At 36.5% G+C, this 21,437-nt stretch overlaps 2 protein-coding genes across 11 annotated transcripts in view; one reads left to right on the plus strand and one right to left on the minus strand.

Moving 5' to 3' along the window:
• The window catches only part of ZFYVE9 (zinc finger FYVE-type containing 9), a 42,132-nt gene extending 35,370 nt beyond the window's left edge, over positions 1-6,762 (plus strand). For all 9 annotated transcript variants that reach the window (XM_087929919.1, XM_087929918.1, XM_026707084.2 and 6 more), the window contains 4 exons: positions 680-842; positions 1,641-1,746; positions 2,890-3,066; positions 4,535-6,762. In XM_087929919.1, the coding sequence (XP_087786045.1) occupies positions 680-842; positions 1,641-1,746; positions 2,890-3,066; positions 4,535-4,696 (608 nt within the window). In that variant the 3' untranslated portion in view covers positions 4,697-6,762. The remainder of the gene's footprint in view (positions 1-679; positions 843-1,640; positions 1,747-2,889; positions 3,067-4,534) is intronic.
• CC2D1B (coiled-coil and C2 domain containing 1B) overlaps positions 6,706-21,437 on the minus strand; it is a 36,867-nt gene continuing 22,135 nt past the window's right edge. For both annotated transcript variants that reach the window (XM_026707091.2, XM_026707093.2), the window contains exons 12-25: positions 21,300-21,372; positions 20,320-20,456; positions 19,226-19,421; positions 18,038-18,210; positions 16,611-16,736; positions 15,641-15,699; positions 14,140-14,256; positions 13,509-13,582; positions 12,667-12,725; positions 10,739-10,790; positions 9,615-9,714; positions 9,070-9,160; positions 8,069-8,199; positions 6,706-7,667 (exon numbers count right to left, since the gene is read on the minus strand). In XM_026707091.2, coding sequence (XP_026562876.1) covers positions 8,080-8,199; positions 9,070-9,160; positions 9,615-9,714; positions 10,739-10,790; positions 12,667-12,725; positions 13,509-13,582; positions 14,140-14,256; positions 15,641-15,699; positions 16,611-16,736; positions 18,038-18,210; positions 19,226-19,421; positions 20,320-20,456; positions 21,300-21,372 — 1,377 coding nt within the window. In that variant the 3' untranslated portion in view covers positions 6,706-7,667; positions 8,069-8,079. The remainder of the gene's footprint in view (positions 7,668-8,068; positions 8,200-9,069; positions 9,161-9,614; positions 9,715-10,738; positions 10,791-12,666; positions 12,726-13,508; positions 13,583-14,139; positions 14,257-15,640; positions 15,700-16,610; positions 16,737-18,037; positions 18,211-19,225; positions 19,422-20,319; positions 20,457-21,299; positions 21,373-21,437) is intronic.

A 21,437-nucleotide genomic window follows, 5' to 3' on the forward strand; every position in this document is an offset into this window, starting at 1 on the left:
ATGAAAATATAAACAAGCTGCTTTGCAAAACAGGTTTCATAAAAAGCCAATGACAATGAACAATTGCACAATGATAAAGTTTGACTTTCTTTTACAGATTACACACTATTTTTTAACCACCCCTATAGAATGATGTTTTTCTAGAGTCTAATCCATTTCAGCTTTCAAAGTCTTGTCAAAGTGAATAGTACTATATGAGAGGCATGGATACTATTTCTTGTTCCCCAAAATAGGTATAAATGATCACTGATGACTTTTTTATAGATTTGTTTTAGAAGATCGATTGCTTAATGAAGGATTAAATATATTTCTTAATTCTGCATTATTCTTACTTTATCAAATCGGCCATTTCTTTAAAGATGAATATAAAGCTAAGAGTAGATTCAGGTAATAATGGAAATTAATGTATCCTATTTATTGTTGTTGATTATTAATGTTCTTGAATGTTTTTTAGATAATGCTACAGGCAAATTCAACACATTTTCTTCACAAATTCCGAGTTTCTAGCCTGAAACCTTAACCACCATGCCAAACTGGTTCTCCATCTGTATAATAATACATGACAATTGTGAATGTCATTGGTCAGGATATAAGGCTCTCCTTTTTCATACTTTATATGCCATTCCAACAATATATTATGTGTGGAATTTTGTAAGTGCTTGTATCTTTTCATATGTAGATGGTGTGATGGTACAGATAACAGCTGAAAATATGGACTCCCTGAGGCAAGCTCTGAGGGAGATGAAAGATTTTACAATTTCATGTGGAAAAGTGGATGTTGAAGAACCTCAAGAACATGTGCATATTCAATGGGTGGATGATGATAAAAACTTCAACAAGGGGTACTTTTAACAACTTTTTGTTTTATTTGGTTTTATTGAATTGCTTCACATGTAATGCTGAGTTATAATTATCATGTGAACCAACAGCAATCTGCCTGTACATAATGCTCTGGTGGAGAATTTTTTCCATTCTACTTCCTGCATAGCCAAAAAATGGAATGAATTGGACAGTAGGAATGTCTGAATAGCGTGCACTAACCTGCATTTTTGTTTTTGCCAAGCCAAAGGAGTTGTTTCCTGATAGAGCATGCTCGTTAGAATATTTAGATTAACTTAATATCTCTTACATGACATTTCATATACTGTCCATGTTTAAAATCTACATTGAAAGCCAGTAGCATCATTTACTAATCTATAGTACATATATTTTCTCTCGGGGGTGGGGTGGGGGTGTTAAACTAGAATAGCCAAGCTTAAATTAGAACAGTTGTTAAAGGTTCAGAGAATTTTTTTATATACAACAGAGATGCAACCATACTTTTAAGTTGTGTGGATGGTTTTTGGCTCTTCTATAATATATGTTTAAGCACTTTACTTTACCAGAAAGTTGGGTTAGGTTGAAAGTAAATGAAAGTTGTTTCACCTAAAAAGTATCTGGTAATACTTCAGATAAGCTATTATAACTATGTAGCATGTTTTAACTGCTCCTATTTCAATATGCTTCATTAGTCTTTTATATGAATTTATCTTGATAAACAGACCCAGTGTTTTACAGTTTTTTTTTTAATTGAACCAGCACTGATAAAGCAGTATTAAGTCCTATTGCTAATAGAGCTGTCTCTTCCTTCCACACTCTAGTGTTGTAAGTCCTATTGATGGGAAATCTATGGAGTCTATAATAAGTGTGAAGATATTCCATGGATCAGAATATAAAGCAAATGGGAAGGTCATTAGGTGGACAGAGGTGAGGAAATCACATTGTTTTGTATGTAACTGCTAGAATCTGTACTAATACGTGGTAGTAACTCATATATACGAGCCAGTGCAATGTTGTAGTTAATATGTTGGACTCAACTTGGAAGATGCACATTCAAGTACTTACATGATAGCAGTAGCAATAGCACTTAGACTTATATATTGCTTCACAGTGCTTTTACAGCCCTCTCTAAGCAGTTTACAGTGTCAACCCCAATGATCTGGGACCTCATTTTATGAATCGTGGAAGTCTGGAAGAGGCTGAGTCAACCTTGAGCAAGTTGGGAGCAAACTCCTGGAGTGAGCAATGACTTAGCCTGCAGTACTGCATTCTAACCACTGTGCCACCACTGCTCATTGGTTGATTGTGAGGTAGATTCTATCAGCTTAATCTGCTTCATATAATTATCAGAGTATATCCCCCATGTATGTTGCCTTGAGCTTTGAAGAGAGAAGTTAATACATAATTGCAACAATAAATTAATAAATTTTACATATATCTATATGGAAAAATACCTTTGTTATCAGAAATAGAGCAGAATTTGCATAATCTTCCACTAATTATTCTACAGTTGAATGTGAACATATTCCTTCTTAATATTTATAAGAAACCATTTGTGTGCAGCTTGGAATGGCTGCAACCATTTGTGTATCATAACTACAGTTATAAACCTTTATTAAGGTCACTTTTAAAGACAAAATCTTCTGATTTCTTTTCTTTCATGATACTAATGGTATGAACACATTCCTTGAACAGAAATGTAATTGTTTTTAAAGGCAAGCTTTCATTTATAATTGTGAAAGCTATCCTAATGTGCCACAATGCCTGTCAAAAAATAAGTAGAATGATTTTGTTTCTGACATTTGACAGTCATCTTATTTCACTGCATGATGCCTCATGTTTACTCTGTCCTCTTTATTTCATTTCTTGGACTGCACTTGCCATTAACTGAATTATTTAAAAAAAATTGTCAATGTTTTTGAGTTGCCAAACTGCTGTTTATTTAGCATATGGCATCTACAGAGGTCATGCAGTCACTGATATACAGCAATCAACAACTGATGTAATGCAGCATCATAAACATTTATATTTATTGGGGTTGACATATGGAACACTTCTTTTTATGCTAAGGTTTTCTTTTTGGAAAATGATGACCAACATAATGGTCTGAGTGACCCAGCAGATCATAGCAGACTGACTGAGAATGTGGCTAAGGCTTTCTGCCTGGCCTTATGCCCACACCTGAAGTTGCTGAAGGAAGATGGAATGACCAAGCTGGGTCTACGAGTTACACTTGATACTGATCAAGTAAGTAACACTTCTGGGGGGAATACTTTTTGCTTATTTGGTATGAGCACATGAATAAACAGAATTTTTGCTGTTTGTTTAATGAATAGGATCTACTGGAGGTTCCTTGCTAGAGGAAAGGGATGAGGCAGACTTATAAGATCGACTCAGGACCAAAAGAAAATGTAGAATCTGAATTGATATAGTATCAGTAATAAAATTGTACATATTTTATGATCGCTTCAGAAGAGTTTTGGACCTTGGACAAGTGCCAAAATTCTCCGATGTTTATTAAGGTAGCTTGAATTTTTCAGGCTTCGGCCTGCTTTTGGTTTAAGGGCCACATTAACATTGAGTGGATTCTTTAAAACAGTGGCACCGCTTTTTAGACTTTCACAGAAATATGATAAAAGTCTGATTCTTATAACGGCAGAGATTTATTAATGTGATGCTTGATGCCATAATCAGTAATGAGTACAATGGAGTGTCAATTCCAGCTCCTTTTGAAATTGACCAGTGCCTGTAATTCGAGTATATATACTGTACATATTAGCAATTCCACCTCTAATTATGTTGTATTCATGATGTGCATAATTTTGAGGCCTCTTTCTGAAATAATTTTTGTCTATTAATACTTACAGGTAGTTTTTGACTTATGACCATTTATTTAGAGAATATTTAAAGTTTCAGTAGTGATGGAAAAAGTGACTTACAATTGGTTCTCACACTTATGATTGTCAGTGTCCCTGCAGTTGTGTGATTGTTAGTAGGACATTTGGCAACCTGCATGATTTTGTAAGTTTCAGTGTCCCAGGGTCATGTGATTTTGGCAAAGTCAATGAGGGAAACAGGATTCACTTAATGACTGTGTGATTCATGCAATGATCACAGTGGTTGACTTCACCACCATGGCAAAAGGGATAGTTAAATTGGTTACATTTTAACTACATTTTTTGCAATGATTGCACTTGTTAAATGACTCACATAACTACGCTACTTAATGACAGAAATTCCGGTCTCAAATGTGGTCCTAAATCAAGGGTGCCTATAGGGAAACCATGTCATCAGCATTTCTAGGCTCTTTATTCCCTAATTTTGATGCGTGTCTCTTTTGGTAGTGCTATCACTTTAGAAAAGGCCACGTTTTTAATATTGGTACACTTTCATTTCATTGTCTACAATATTACGTTTCTGAAAATTTGGCTAAACTTTGTTTCTGATACAGTATTATAATTTCAGCATCTCTTCTAAAGGCTCACTATTCCTGACCAAATTCTGATGTTTCAGATGATAAGTAAAACGATTTCCCCCAATAAATATCTATGCAACTATTTATTTTTATTATTATTTTGCTTTCACTTGTTTCTTAACCTATAAACTGCCCAAAGCCTATAGGATTGGGTTGATCTCTAACTAAAAATTGTGAAATAATGTTTCTTGATGCTCTTGTCCTACCCACTTTGAAGCATGATATTTTCTTTCTTTTTAGGTTGGCTACCAGGCTGGGAGCAATGGCCAGCTGCTGCCTGTTCAGTACATGAATGATCTGGACAGTGCCTTAGTTCCAGTGATTCATGGAGGGGCAAGCCAGCTGAGTGAGGGCCCAGTCATAATGGAGCTTATTTTTTATATACTGGAAAACATCTCATAAAAGGACTTCATTTACTTTCAGACCTGTTCCAGCAGCAGTTGTATCTGAATCATTTGCACTTTAAAACTGGAAAATTAAGCTTTTAGTTAACACTATTGTGAGGGGTGGGGTGGGGTGGGTGAGAACAGTTGTTCCATAATTCCGAATTGTCTATGCATTTGTCAACAAACAGGATCAGGGCAGCTTCTATGTTACAAAAATGGCTATGCTATCTTTGCAGCTAATACACATCTGTTATGAATAGAAATAGAAACCAGTAATGGTCATGTTTTAAGGCAATTGCAGTCATGTATTTTGATGCTCAAAAGAATGCAGAGACCACTTGGGGAATAAGGAAAAGACATGTGTCAACATTTAACTTTTGTAGATAAAACTTATTATGAAGAAACAATCAAGACCTCCATTCTGACCTCATTCTACTGCTGTTTATGGTTAATTTCTCTAGACATTTAAATATATATTGTTTACATTATTGTGACCACTTTATTGGTCAGAGTACCTCCAGGACATGCTGGGCTATTCTTCAGAGAGGTTCAGAAAGACACACATCAGGAAGATACCTTTTACATCTGCCCAAAGCAGAAATCTTTCCAAAAATTGTATGTAAATTAAGCTTACATTTTCTGTGCTTTACCTTTTTTTAAAGTCTCATTTAAGAATGAAATTGGCAAACCTGCTGTAAAAATGTTTTCTTTTCTTTTCTGCACTTTAGTAAGTCTTATTATGCCTTTGGCAGGCTTCTTCAGTCTTAAATGAGTAATTACATGAAATTGCTGTTCTTTTCAGCTGATCCTTCTTTTAAAGGAACACACTTTTGAATTTTATTTGATAGGAGTGTATTCTACTTAAGCAGTCCATAGCATTAACCCTGCACTTTATAGTAGCACCACTATATAAAGCTATCCTCTAAGAAGTCTAGAAAGTTTGCCTACTGCTCCATGATTTGCTTTCACTGCAAGTTGGAAAACTTGTACCTTGCCTCACTGGAACTGAACTCTGAGCAAAAAAGTAGGTTGAGCCTTCTTGCAAAACCGTATCAGGCTGGCAGTGACAGTCAGCAAGAGAATGTGAGCATTTTCCTGTTAACACTACAATTTCCTGAGAAAACAGTAACAAGCAGAAAGTTGTAAAAAGATTGAGAAAATAAATTCAGATAGCATTTGGACAGTGCTATCCAAATGAGTAGCTATCATCCTTGTGCAAGGAGAGAATGAGCTTTATTAAATGAAAATTAGACTATGGACTAGCAAATTTTGTACTGCAATTCAAGTTTGGACAACAGTGGCAGCTATAACTAATTTTTCTCTGTAGATAGCCATATACATGAACATGTGTAGATTTCATTTTTGAATAAATTGCCTCTGCATCCTTAAATTTGTAAAAAAAAAATTAACACAGCTGATGCTAAAATGCAACTAGAAGAAAAGATAAGGAAATTAGATCAAAGCCTCTTCTAACAAACGTTAACCCCATAAATAGGTCACGTAATGCTAAACCTATATATGTTGTTCAATGTATAGCCAAGCAAGAGGGTATTAGACAGACCTTAATGAGCACCTGTGAAATCATGTGCAAAATGAGGATCTTGCAAAACAATTTTAAGTTTCTTGTTCTTTCTTTTCCTTGCACATAAACTCAAGTTCCTTATAAGCTTTCTCTCCTGCAATAGCATTGTTTTACAGGCTGAATTGCCAAAGTTAATACAATTGCTCTTTACAACTGCTGTAGATTCTTACTTGATTAGCTGCATTCCAGTTTCACCACAGAAGCAAGCTTTTCAGTAACTTAGCTTTGCATTAAAGTTGACAAATGGAGAAAGGCTGAACTTTTCATCCCTCTGCAGAAAATCATTTGTTTGGGCTATGTTTGTGCAAAATTCTATTGACTGGTTTGCTTCAACCACAGCCTTTAAATGACTTTAAGATTACCATATTGTTAAGAACTGAGTACTTGTTTAAAGAAAAAATGTACTTTTAAAATTCAGTTAACACTGCAAAGACTGCATATTATATTTTTATTTTCAACATGTAGTTTTGTATATTAAATTTATTAAAATTACAACAGAATGCTGCATTGTCTCCACTGACTTAAGACAGAAATGAACGCTGGCTGCATGGCAGACTTAAGTGTATGTATGAAATCACACACATATTGTGGAAATATTCTGCAACTCCCTTGCTGGAAGCCATGAAACTGGAGAAAAAGATAATTTGGATCCCTAGTTGTTTTTTCTATTTAGGAGGCAGGCAACAATTGTCTTGTACTTTCTGTCCAATTGTTCTGTATCTATTGTATTTGCTGAAGCAAGATCAAAATCTTGATATTAAACAGTAAACAGTTGTACTCCTGCCTCAATTAACAGAAGAGCAAAGGAATATAAATGAAAATTTAAAAAGGAACTATTAACTATCTCACATTTTATACAAGCTCCCCTTTGAAAAGATTTGTGCTCTAGTCATACTTGAGCAACATGGATGCATATATGAAGAGATGTACAGTAACTTAAAATCTTCATTGCAGGCAATTTAAAGAGAGATACAATCACAGCTGCTTAATCTATACTTCAGTAAACAAGACTATCCATTTATTTCATGGGTCGGAAACACATCTTAATTGCAGGTTATATAACACTGGAACTGCTGCATAGTACCTTAATTATACTGCTATTTATTGAACTCTTTTGTCCACACTTACCAACATGTCCGTTGTTTGCTCAAGTCAGCAGTCACATTAACAAGTGCCATTTATGTATTACCAACAATTTTAGCCTGAAGAAAGGTTAAAATAGGTCAGTCTCTTTGTGTATCAGTATCTTCATTCCTAGTAGTAGACTTACAAAGCTTACCAACTCATACTATATGATAGTTATGAAAATAAAGATGTTATGTTTAGTAGTGCATTCACTGAACATCTTTGGTGCTTGCAGAAACTCCATGTAAAGTCCGTTCTGCAGCTTTTAGCATTCCTGGATCTGTGGATGCAGAGAAGAAAAAGTATAGTTTTATAAAGAAGAATAATGCAACATCTTATGACTGGAAATACACTGACTTTCCACCATACAATTCAAAAGCAATTCCATAAAAATTACTTGTGGAAAATTTTAATTACTTCCTTACATGTATCTCTAACAATATATCTGACTGTTATTACTGCTTGTTGGTGGATAGTAGCGATCCACTTGTCTAATTTACTTGGGTGCTTTTTAGAGTTTAGTAATAGTGAAATGATATAAACATACAAGCTAAAAGCATTTTTAAATAAAGTGAAGTTACAGACCTGAATATGAAAAACTCTTATTATTCCAAGTTAAAGGCTAGACTGAAATAATTTTTGCCATCTATAGGGTTACAGAGAAGAGATAAACACTTCTACCTTCAGCAGAATTAGTGTTCAAGGACTAGCCAGTTTTCTGTAATTGTCTGAAGATCTTGCCCAGTAAGTGGCTCCCTAAGTCTTACTTTTACTTCTAGTTTGCCTCCAGTAGGCTTCCTACTGTCCAAAACCTTACGAGAGAAAAGACATAATTGAAACAACAAAATTCCAAGATAACTGAAGTGGCTTTGAACACACTAAAGCATTTTTAGTTATGACCAATGACAATGTGCTATATTGTAAATTGTTTCCTTTTATTCAAATAAGTCACTCAATTTCTCTTCCCACCGTTTTTTATTTTTCCATCTCAACAGTCAAATTGTTTCTAGTCTCTAAATATGGTCAATCTTAATGACCTTTTTAAAGTCTGCTGAAAATACTTATTTGTGTATGCCAGTTTTGGCTATGTATGGCTATCACTACATATGGTAAGCAATATAAAAAAAAAGAATACTAGTGTAAAGTTACACGGACAAATTATATCACAATTTAAAAGATGTTATTAAAACAAATAGATTTTGTGTTCAAGCTTTCCCTTCTTACAGATTTATGAACAAATATATCAGAAAGCTTATTTGGAAACAGCAAAATATCTACTAATGTATCACATTAAGATCAATTCTATAGAGTATGAATTGTGATTCGATTTTCTAGTCAAGTTCTGCGTTTAGATTGCACAGAAATATGCAGACAAGGATGTGATTAAAGGTGAACTATGTTGGTCAACACATAATTCTTTCATTCTTGTACCAAGCCATTCAACACAAACATTACTTGAAAATTTCAACAGATTTTCCTATCCACATAAAGATATGGATAAATCCTTCAAAATCCTTTGGAACCAGCATAAAGGCAAAGACAATGTAAGGGAATGAGGAAAAATGTAATAAATGAACTGCCAAGGATAGAAATCCCATTTTATAGAATATCTTCAGAATGCAAAATGATACAAAGAAAATACCATTTTAATATAGTTCTGGTCAAAAAGCTTGGCATTGTACCTCAACAATCTCTCTAATTTCACATTCAGATTCCAATTTGTCAAGTTTCAAATGTGCTGCTCCCACTTGCTTGTCACTCCTGAAAAAGGACCTGGGGAAAGGAAATAATCAAAACCAGAATTAAGCTCCCTTTACAACTGGATTGGAAGTAGCAACAACATTCTGTATTCATGCAGGACATGAAATTATGACAATCTTTGGTTCATTAATTTCTTTGGACTCAAAAATGGATATAAAATACAGGTAACTAGAAGAAAACTGACCAATTGCATGTTTTACGCTAATAATGGTCACAGGTTACTGCCAAATGGGTTGGGAGAAATAGACATGAGCTCTTCTGCATTTAGATTGCACAGAGTGAGTGCCCATCTAACTGTCCACTCTTGATTAATATACCATAAAGATTATTCTCTGCTTGTTTTCCTTGAAGCACAGCAGAACTTCCAAAGTTAACAGAGTCACAGAATGTGTCCTTTTTCAAACAGAACATTTTGGTTCTGTTTCATACCACTAATGGAATTGCCCTACCCTGGGTGAACACTTACCCTTTGTGAAAAATCTCGAATTTGATTCCTTTGGTTTGAATTGCTCTTCGAAAACCTCTGTGATTTCGATTAATGTTCAACTTGAATAGCTGATTATATTCTACAAGTTTAAAGAAAGTTGCATAAAATACCTGGAACAGTTAAAAGGTTCTGGAGTTATTCAGATCTCTAGCAGAACATGTAGCCAGTGGTCCAAAAGAAACATGTATTTTGCCAATTTGCATGGCATGACCATGACTTTAGTTTAATTCTGCAACTTAAACAATATCATATTTCTACAGACAGTACCCAGGTTAAACAAGGAATCCATTTCAGGAACCCTTGCAAAAGCTGGCATTTTCACATGTTTGAATTTTCATGTATGATCCAATGGAAGTGCCATGTTGCCTATGCAGAAAAATGATTGCTTAAAGGATCAAAGTTATTATGGTTTGTATAACCTGGGATCCCCTGAGCCTCTGGACTGTACCTTAATTTTACCTTAATGTTATTCCATAAACATAAACACCTGGAATACAAGCGAAGTGACATCATTTTGATCTATATAAATCTAAACATTTTTTTAAAAACATGCTATAGGATTTATTTATTATTAAACTTCTATGCCATCTTATTAAGGCTATAAGATTTATGCTAAATTCCTGTAAGAATCATAGATCCAAGAAGCAATCATGCAGCTGGGTAAAGTTTTACTTTAATTCTTTAAAACCTTCCATGGAAAATGTACAATGTAGTTCAGAATCTCTTGGCTTTGTAATAAAATGAATGCAGAGTTCCAAACCTTTAAAAGGCTACAAGTAGAACACTTGCTCGAGTCCTATAACCAGTACAAGATCTCAGGCCTAAGGCTGAAAGATCTCCAGTTAAAAGAATGTCATTTAAGCTTTGCTTCTAACATCAACAGCTGCTATCAAGCAGTAGACTAGTCACCTGATCTTGCCTCAGTTTTTTAAAATGAAAACCTCTGGAGGGGGTGCCAGGTTATGAAAGGCTGCAGTCAACAATATTCAGTTAACAGAGCTGAATGTAAAACAGAATTATCCCTTTCACCCTGGTTCTGAAATAATCATTCATTAGAAGGCTCTGGTTCTCATCAAATGTAAAAGAAAACCCAATGCACACACCTGGGCAGTTGGTATTTTTAACCACTGATGTTTTGCTTTTCTGAGCTTGTTCCTGGTTTTGAGGAAAAAAAGAAAGAAATACAAGTAAAAATATTTAAAAAGCAACTAAACTGACCTCTACTTCAGTGATAGATTTGTAAATGTTTTTGTATGTTTTTATTTTGGAAAAATGAACCACAGTGGCATGGGTAGAATGTCTATAATTCACTGAAAAGGCTAAAAACTTGTGAATGGGGAAGTGTTTCTCATAGTCCAGAGCTGACTAAGTGTTTCCAAAAACCAGTGAAGGAAAGAAAGCTACTGAACATTGACTAGAGTGCAGCCTTATTTTTTTCTTACATTTCAAATCAAAAGAAAGCATGGAATATTCTGACTGGATGAAGTGATTGTGCCATGAAATATACAGTTGTTGGGTTGTATTTGTAGATAGAAAGAAACTGGAATATGCCCATCCTTCTAAACCTTTTAGAATGTGTAGGAATAATTTCAGACAGACATTCTGGTAAATAACCCAGTCCACAGCACATGAAAACCCACATCAACTGAGGGACATGGATAACTCTTCAGTTATATTAGACAAGATGGGCAGTGCAAACCAGTTGAATGAATGGATAGATGAATGAATGTCCTGCCAAATGTATAGTACTAGCTCTGACTGGAGAAGTACTTCCCACTCAGGGGCAAAATTGCAAATTCCGCCTTCTGAGAGGTCCTAGAATCCATACCACTCAGTCTTCTTTCCCTCTCCAGGCCTCCACAATCTCTGGCTACTGAGAAAGTTCCCTGACAGCATCACTTGGCTTATTAGCTTACCCTATTGTCTTTTTTTTTGGCTGCATTGTATAACATTTTCTTTCTTTCTTTCTTTCTTTCTTTCTTTCTTTCTTTCTTTCTTTCTTTCTTTCTTTCTTTCTTTCTTTCTTTCTTTCTTTCTTTCTTTCTTTGTCTGTCTGTCTGTCTTTCCTTCCTTCCTTCCTTCCTTTTCACCACAAGTAATCTCTCTTATTTCCAGCTTTATTTCTTTTCTCAATCCCTCCACTGATGAAGAAAATTGCTTCTGTTTTCCCAAATCTTACTCAGTATTTTTCTGGTTTTCTTCTATAATCTGGAAATGTCCCAAAGGTGCTTCTCAAAAGGCAACTGGACTTCCTTGGGTTTTTTTTTCCTTGAAAACATTTCTCTCCTCATACAAGAAGCATCTTCAGTTCTAAAGAAGCTTCTTGGATGAGAAACAAAACATTTTCAAGGAAAAAACAGAGTCTAGTTGCCTTTTGGCAAGCACCTTGAGACAACCATGATCTAGACGATTGAGAATCTCCATAGATATTTAATCTGGATATGGTATTTCTCAAGTGCTGAACAGAATTGTAATGAGTAAAGTAGTCCTTCGAGTGCTAAGGAAAATAAATATATATTATCAATTGCAAATATGAGAAACTAGGATATGGCATCTCCAAAATACTTGTGTTTGACCCATTATCTTCTGTTTCTCTCCTCTCAAGAGTCATAGTGGTGCAGTTGTTATAATGCAGTATTGCAGGCTGATTCTGCTGATCACCCGCTGCCAGCAGTTTGACAGTTTGAATCTCACCAGGCTCAATGCTGGCTCAGCCTTCCATCCTTTGGAGGTGGGTAAAATGAGGACCCAGATTGTTGGGGGCAATATGCTGACTCTGTAAATGCTTAGAGAGGGCTGTAAAAGCCCTGTGAAACGGTATATAAGTCTAAGTGCTATTGCTATGCTCATCAGCATTACCACCTGTCAATCAGGCTGTGGAGGAGAAAAGTATGAATTCATATTTACCACGTACATTCACTCTCCAGAGTGCCGATGTTTGAATACCCAGAAAAAAATATCATTAAAAAAAAACACCTAAATTTGGTATGTAAAAAACACTCAGAGACCATAAGCTTGATTGTGTACTTACTGTATTAGGATAATGAAATTCAAATTTCACAAAGGCATCCAAATCATTAGGCACCACACCTGGGTAAAAAGAATAAACCATCTGAGCGTAAAGTACAAGCTTCTTCACGGCAACAGCCATCCCACAGAAAATAATAATTAGTGGCTTATCAGGATGCTTGTTTGTTAGATCCAATGTCTTTGCAAATTTTAAGATGCTCAACCCCGAGATTACATGAGATCAACATCTATAAAGTTACTGCTACAAGCAATAACTACGAGCTACATTTGCACTGGCTGGCTCTGATCCACTTTAGTAGATGTCCGATGTTGTGTTCAATGCAGCCCAATTTAAGATACTGCATTTGTGTGTACTTTTAACATTTTGTTGTCAAAGTAATCCCATTGCAATTGTTAGATCAAACCTAACCCTGGGAAGATCATTTTTTTAAAAGGGGGAAGTTTGAACAGGAATTTAAGAATTTAGGTATTATTATAGCTCTTCAATCCCACAAGTGAATTTAGAAGCCACACAAAGCAGGAATGGTTTAATATTTATCATCTTAATATTCAACTTTCTTTAAGTCTGATATCATGAAATGAAGTCAGTGCAGCAGAATCCCACTTTGACAGAAAGAACTAAAAAGGCACTTTTTATTTATTTCTCTTTCTTTCTGACCGACCATATTATCTGAAAGCCCTTCAGTTCCCTAAAGCTGACTTTTATATAGGAATATAAAATTGGCAAGAAGCATTCTGCAGAGTTAGCTATTCTTGAACATGAAATTCAGAGCTTTAAAAACAAGTGGGACAAACTTAAAAAGGAAAAAGGTTTCCCCAAATTACATGTTAGCTGTGAATTACCTGTTGGAGCTGGTAGATTGATTCCTCTAACAATGATTAGATGCATTTCTGTGCTACTGAGTTCTGAAAATATTCTACAAGGCAAGTTAAAAGAATATATGAATGACTCCATTTTCTTCTTTACCTTTAAGTTTTCCAAACCAAATGTAACAAGAGGTGTAGAAATCCAAATAGCAGGGGAAGTCATAACATGATATGGGCACATTAAATAGAATTGCAGGGACACTGTCAAGAGGAGGAGATTTGGACAAAACATGGATTTAGCTGATAACTTCATAATTTCTTGTAATGCTTCATTCCGCTCTGAAATGTATATTTTAGAAATGCAGCTTTAAGGTTTAGAAACATTAATACAGCAGGCCATAGAATTCTAGACTGTTTACTCCCAAATTTTTCAGAAGGGATTCATACATTTCATCAAGGTACAGCAAGGGTCTTCAAACTTGGCAAGTTTAAGACTTGTGGATTTCAACTCCCAGAATTCTTGAGCTAACATGACTGGAGGAGGAATTCTGGGAGTTGAAGTCTACAAGTCTTAAAGCTGTCAAGTTTGAAGACCCCTAAGGTTCAGGAACAAGAGTTTTACAATCTTATTACTGCTGACAAAAGATCAGCCCTTGGTTATCCCTACCTTACAATTTTGAAGGTTCGTTCTTCAAAGTGATGGCTTGGAGGATCTAATCCCTGCTTCTGTGCGAGCTGCAAGATTTCCAGATCCTTTTTACAATGCTGAGCTAGCTTTTCAAACCTGGAACACAGAGTAAGGAAATGGGATGTAGAGTGGAAATGACAAATGGAAAAGTACATTTTGGAACAGTTTTTATTTCTTGGCCTGCATTGATAAGCATAGATTCCCAACTCTCAATTTGGATAGCACTTCAGATAAGATCCTGGCTGCTGATAGAAACTAAAAATGATGCTACTAAGGCTGATGAATATCAATCAAAATGGTTCAGGTTCTATTATGGATGGATTTGGAAATCAACCATTTAAGGCCAATTCTTCCCACACAATAGATATATATTTAATACCGTACTGGGTATGGAAAAAGCTTGATTGATAAAAGAAAATATATAAAGCAATAAGATTATGCAGACAGCAGCAGGATTTGGATACCCTTGAAGAAACCTCCTAAAGAAAATTGTAGATCCCAGAGTTGGCACTGACAGTCCTAAATTGGTTAGTACTGGTGCTCAGCTACAGATTAAGAAAGATAGTTTATACCTGTGTTTTTCAAACTTGGCAATTTTAAGATGAGTGGACTTCAATGCCCAGAATTCATGCTGGCTGGAGAATTCTGAGACTTGAACTCTATATATTTTGAAGTTGCCAAGTTTGAAAAATACTGGTTTACACAGAATGCAGATGCTATGAATCTTGTAGAAAAGTTATGTATGTATGAAACTTATTAAAATTACTTCAATATTTTTGGAATAACATGCAACCATTAAATACTTTTATTTTATATAGGTTACAACATTTCACTTGGGATTTTTTGAAACACCGGGCATTATTGATGGAGCCATTTTTCCACAAGCACATGATATGAGAGTTCTCTACAAAATTCTGCAATTTGCTTCAAATCAAATTTCCTATTACACATTAGTTTAATAAGACTCTAAAATTATGTATAGATTTATGGAAAAACATAGGGCAATTAAATACATTTTACACAGTCTGTAATATTTATCTGGTAGATTAACTAAACGGGGTTGCAATCAATTGGATAATTTATTTTAAACATACTATTTTAATGGACATACTAAAAACAACCCCAACTGAGAACAAGCATCATCTTTAGTAGCATTTTCTCTTTTTCTCAATAGAAAAGAAATTATTCTTTAAAAAAAAATGTAGCAGCTTCTCTAGGGAAGCAAAGAAGACCTGCATACATTTATCTATAAATCCAGAACAATATGCCAAATGCTATGCCCAGTACCATACAAAGCATACCAAGAAAATTCCTCTAGGCTTCAGATAGAAGGCAGAAGAAACAGCTTTTTTTCCCAAACAACAGAAACCAAAACTTACAACAAGGAAAGAAAATCTACTGAAAGCTCTCCCAATGCATATTCTCCCCCAGATTTTTAATGTTAGCACACACAACAAAATATCTTGAACTGCAAACCTACCTTGAAGTTTCATTTACATTTCCCAGATGCATAAATTGTTTGGAATACTGCATACATTTCTATTAATGGAAAAGTAGAACAAATGTTTGAAAATGCTTTGAAAGGAAATTTATCTAGTCCAATGTGCAGAATTCTGGTTTATTACAACCAAGCAACCATACTGCTACATATTTCAGGATTACACATTACCTCACACTCAGAACCTCATAATCATGTGGTTTATGCTCTTCTCATTTTTAGACATAAGGAAACAGAAACATTTCTTTAAAAAATTGCCAACACAAGTGAATTTTGATTCTTTGGAACTGTAGTTTCTAAAAAGCCAGGTGCAAAGAACACAGTGATTCTGTCTGGTTCAAACAAGCCAAAATTTAAATCAGGCATGCAAAAAAAGTACAGTCCCACAGGAACTCCCTAGGTACCCTAGGAACTCAGGCCATTTTGGGGGTGGTGGGGTGGTGGTGTTATGGTGGTGGGGTGGGTGGGTGGGGTGTTATGAATGATTTCACTCTTTTTTATTTGCATTTTTGAAGCTTTAAAAATATGAAGGGTAAACAGGCAGAGACAGAACCTAACCCAAGCTACTTGTGGAATGCGGCCCTCGAGTTGGTGAGTCTGATGAATCCTTCCAGCTGAAACAAGTTGAGCCCTCCAAAATTAAACCTATCACCTTTGAGGGGTCCTTGGTGTTCTCTGAGCTTGGTTGTTTTCCTGCAGACCTTTCATTACCCAAACTAGGTAACATCATCAGTCTCAAAAGAGCACCAAAGATCCCTCATTTCAACTACAGCTACAAATATTCTCCCTTATTGGTCCCAAAGCAAAGCTGTAGGCAAAGACGAAGGCCGGTTCTCCTCTGAATGCCACCATATTGCTTCACTGGGCTGGAGAGGTTTGAGGCGAGATAGGATGTGATTCTGACTCCCGAGACTTGCTAACGAGCTACAGTTCAGATACCACCTCCACTTACCTCATGCTGGTCTTTCAGGAGATTGATGAGCTGAACGTAAACTTCTTCTACTTTCTGAGAAAGTCTAATGTCTTCATGATGTATGAAAATAAAATCACCCTCGTCATCCGTAGGGGGTGAAGGCAGCTGTACAGCAGAACACAGTACATGTCAGAGATTCCCTGGAAAAAGTGTTGCTGAGACAAAGAAAGGCCATTCATAGGAGACAGGAAAAGATTGGGGAGGAAAGGGCAACAGAACACTTCTCTTACAATATCTCAAGGGCTCATGCGCATACAATATACAGGTAGTCCTTGACTTACGACCATTCGCTTAGTGATGGTTCAAAAGTTACAATAGCACCAAAAAGAGTGACTTACAAATGGTCCTTTCAACAACAATCACAGTGTTCCCATGGACACAGGCTCAAAATTCAGGCTCTTGGCAACTGGCATATATTTGGGATGGATGAAGTGTCTCATGTGGTCTCTGTTTCACAGCTGGCTTCTGACAAGTAAAGTCAATGAGGGAAGCCAGGTGGTTGTATAAATTGGGTGCCACGCACTTAACAACAGCCTCACCTAATGATGGAAGTCCCTGTCCCAATTGTGATCGTAAGTTGAAGGTGACCTGTATCTGTTTTCTTGGACTAGCAGGCAACATCAGAATGTCGTTCTACATGACATCGAATTGCTTTCAAAGGTCAGTGATCCATCTACGAGAATGCTGAGTGAACTCCAGTAATTGAGGCAGTGAGAAACTTCGCCTGCCCCATCTTATTTAGGTTGACTCCCAAGTGTGGAAAGGGGAAGAAATTTATATTATCCTTTACCTTCTCATGTTTTGGAGTAACTTTGTATGTATGACACTATATATTTATTTTGAGAACTTGCAAATAACCGATACTAGCTCGATACCCATGCTTCGCTACGAAACTATGTGGTCTTGCTTAGTTTTTGGGGAGGAAAATAAGGGAGAAAAAATTCTGTCTCTGCCTACCAGCATCCAGCGGTATTCATCTGGCTAGTGTCCTGTCAGTGTGTGAGAGTTGAGGGCTGTTTGGAAACTGAAACAGTATTTGCTATATGAGCAAGGAGACAGCAAGGAGCCTGGGCATGGCTTAGCTCAACTGTCCTGTACTAAAGCTGCTTGGTGCTGTGAAAGTAAAACTGAAACTGAAATTCCTCTCTGGTTGTGTTTTGCGTTTGGAACAGATTTCTTTTCAGATATGGAGCGGGACTAGAACTCCTTAGTATCAGAGAGAGAGAGAGAGAGTATATATTTTATATACTTCATATATAAAGTGTGTGTACGTGTGAGTGAACATATATGAATATATACAGACATTCAAAATAGAGAGGGGGGAGGGGGGAGAGGGAAGGAGGGAGAGAGGGAGGGAGGGAGGGAGGAAGAGGGGGAGACATTCTAAATAGGCCAGTCTTGCTAACCTTGGAAATATCCACCAATTTGCCATTTTTGGCCATCTCAATTTTTGGGTCTAAGCTCTTGGCTGTTCTCAGGTAGGCCTTGGCTTGTTCAAGATCATTTTTCTTCTTTGCCTGAATTGCAGCTTTGAGGTATTGCTTTTTTCTGTTCTCTAGAAATTCAAGATGCTCCTTGGCTGAAAGGAAACAAAAAAGTTCCTCAGTTTAAAAAATGTTTCAGATGCGGATCTGACCCAACCAACGAGCTTTGGTGCTTTTGATTTAATCTCATAGGCAAATACACAAAAAAATCGAACAAATACCATTGCACAAAAAGGCGCTGAGGCTACACCGTGCAAGGGTGAGAGTAACTTTATCTTTATGAAAGATGACAAATATGTCAAAGCACCCAAGTACATTTTTCACTAAGGTGTCTTTCACTCATTCTGTGTTTTTTTTGTAACATAATTCTTATAGGAAAAACCATCAGATTCAAAGACTGAATTAGGGTAGCTGTCTTTGGGCCTCATCTCTAAACTTCCCTGAAGCATCTGCTTCGAAGACAGCAGGGCTAAACCCACCTTTTCTTCCTGAGAATCTGCAGGAGGTCTAACCATAATGCAGATTGGGATGTACTACAATTTTCCGAAGGTTCCCCCACTCCTTTTCCCTTTTCAGAAGTGGTCCTGTTTTAGGGCATCCACTACAATTTTTGCACACTTCTCAACTCAAAAAATTGTGAGAAAACAGGCCAGTTGTAATTAAAATGGCTCCAGAGAAAGAAGGGGCCGAGGAGGAAGGGTCACATATGCTGTCAGGGTTCAAATTGCCCATTGGTCTAATACAAGAGTCAGCAACCTGCAGCTCTGGAGCCACATGTGGCTCTTTCATCCCTCTGCTGAGGCTCCCTGTCATCAGTCAGTAAAAGGACGCTGAGCTAGGAGGAGAGTCTATGGTGGGGGAAACCAGACTTCCAGTTGGCAGAGGAAAAAACACCACACTAGGAGGAGACTCTATGGTGTGGGAACCGGACTTCTGGTCAGCTCCAGAATTGAACAGGGGCTTCTGGTTAGGAGCTTTGTGACTCTTTGAGCGTTTAAGGTTGCCAACCCCTCATCTAATACATCAGAGTTGTTTTTATTATCACAATATGGTGTAAACAAGAAGAATAAAAATGACTGTTGGACAATCAGGTCTCTCTGCAAGCCTTACCAGCTGAAGGGAGGCGCTCAGTAGATGGAGATCTCTCTGATGCTATTCCAGAGATAGGCAGGGAATGATCTTTCTCTGAAGGGGAGTCTTCCTGGATTACAGTAGATTGCACCACTAGTGGCTGAACGATTTGCACAGGTTTTGTAGGTAGTTGGGTGGGCTTTGTGGCAGCTGGAGCCTGTGTGGAAGACTCACCCTACAAAAATGAAACAGAAATTAAAAGCCACGTGCATGAAAACTAAATGTAGAAAAATGATCAATAGTGAACACCTAGATCCCATTACAGCAAGCGGCTGCTCTGGGATTGCCCAAACTAGAGAGGCCTCGTCCTTGAAATGTGGCTTTTTCACAAAATGATTGAATGCATCCTCCTCCAGTTTAGATTTTCCAAAAGACTAAACTATAATTTCCAAAATTCCCACAATTTTTACTGGCAGGGAATTTTGTAAATTTCAGTTCAACATCTTTTGGAAGGTGCAAGAGCAGAGAAGACTGGGTTTGTTCAATATGGGATTGATGAGATGATGAACTAGTAATAGGTACTCAAACTTTTAAGTCTTAAAAAGGCATTAACAAGGCAAAGGTAATATTTAACCTTAAACCACCACAAGTTTTCATGATCTTGTATGTCCTAAATAAAAACAAAATTCTGTATCAATACATCGCTAAAAGAACTGTAGGATTAAACTGTTTTTTTTTCTTCCTAACATTTTCCCTGCAAGTTCAGGGTCTGCTTTTGTTGAATCAACCAAGTATTTGTCCTTTGGTTATGACAGGAAGTGACCTATCAGCTTTTTGGCCGAGATTGACACTGTGGCTGTGGGAGAATTATTGCTTCAAAGTCACCCGGTTGGCTTTCATGTCTAAGGCAGGACCAGAACTCATAGTCTCCTGGGGCCTTAACCTGTAGACCAGGGGTGTCAAACTGGTGGCCCGTGGGCTGGATGCATCATGCGTAGGCCATGCCCACCCCAGCTCCCAGAATGGGAAAAACATCATGAAATGTCATGGTGACAGCAACGAGACGCCCCGAGTTTGACACCCGTGCTCTAAACTGGCTCTCTGTTAAGCTCATATTTATTTTAGTAATATACCTCATCATCATCATGATCTTTGTCATTGATTGTTTCTTCCTCCTCTTCCATCTTAATCAATGTGTTAGCATTTTCCAGCATTCCAGAAACTGTGCCATGACCATCTATAGGAGACATTCCAGGAATTGGAGGAAATCCTAACAAAATTCAACAAACAAGTCTCAAAATAACAGAAGGAAGAAATATAAACCACAAACATTTAAGGAAGTCATGATTTTAAAAGGGAAAGAGTTTAACATTTTAGTTACATTCAAAAGTTTCAAGATCTTAAAAAGTTTGTGGACTACAATGATAGCCCACAAAACAAATCCCAACAATTAATAGGATCTCTGGAAAAATTCTGTCACAAAAAAAACCAGCAATTAAATTGAAGCTGAAATTTAATTTACTCTAAATGAAAAAATATGAATATTGAAAATCAGAATGATATTCCACATCCATTATGTTTATACAGAGGGCAGTTAACTATCTCATATTAACTACATGATTTTAGATATATGGACAGAATGTTGTTCTGTCGCCTAATTTTATCTATTTGTACTATAATACTTGTGATCATTCCAGGTAAAAACATTGCAAATTCATCCTCAAACTTTGCAACATAAATGAAATATATAAGCAAATGTACATTCTCCAGAACTCTATATATGAAGGGTTATTCACAGTTCTCATTTCCCTAAAATCCACAGTGTTCACAATAGTAGAACAGAGGGATTGATTTGGGGTAATAGAACGTTTTACAATTTCTGCCAATACAATAAGGATAAAAATCCTTAAGGAAGTAAAACTTTCAAGCATTTGTTTGTTGTTAAAACCATTCCCATGATTTAGAGGTAATAACAGGCCATATTTTTCTGCACATTTTGTAATGCTGTCTCAGTCTCACAACAGGGCAGAATCTGCTGAATATATTTGGCACACAGAAAATGTTTATGCTAGGTATTTCTCACTATGCACAACCCTGACAGTTATCCACTTACCAGGTGGGACTGGTAGTTCAGCAAAATTAACTTTTCTTCCTGCTTTATGTGCTTTTATGGCATCTTGATATTGCTTTAATGTGAGAGAGAAAATACATATTTATTTCTCATTTGCTGCCAGAAATCAATATATCTTCA

The sequence above is a fragment of the Pseudonaja textilis genome, chromosome 3 (assembly GCF_049901715.1).
Source record: "Pseudonaja textilis isolate UNSWEBS1 chromosome 3, rPseTex1.2, whole genome shotgun sequence".
Taxonomy (NCBI): domain Eukaryota; kingdom Metazoa; phylum Chordata; class Lepidosauria; order Squamata; family Elapidae; genus Pseudonaja; species Pseudonaja textilis.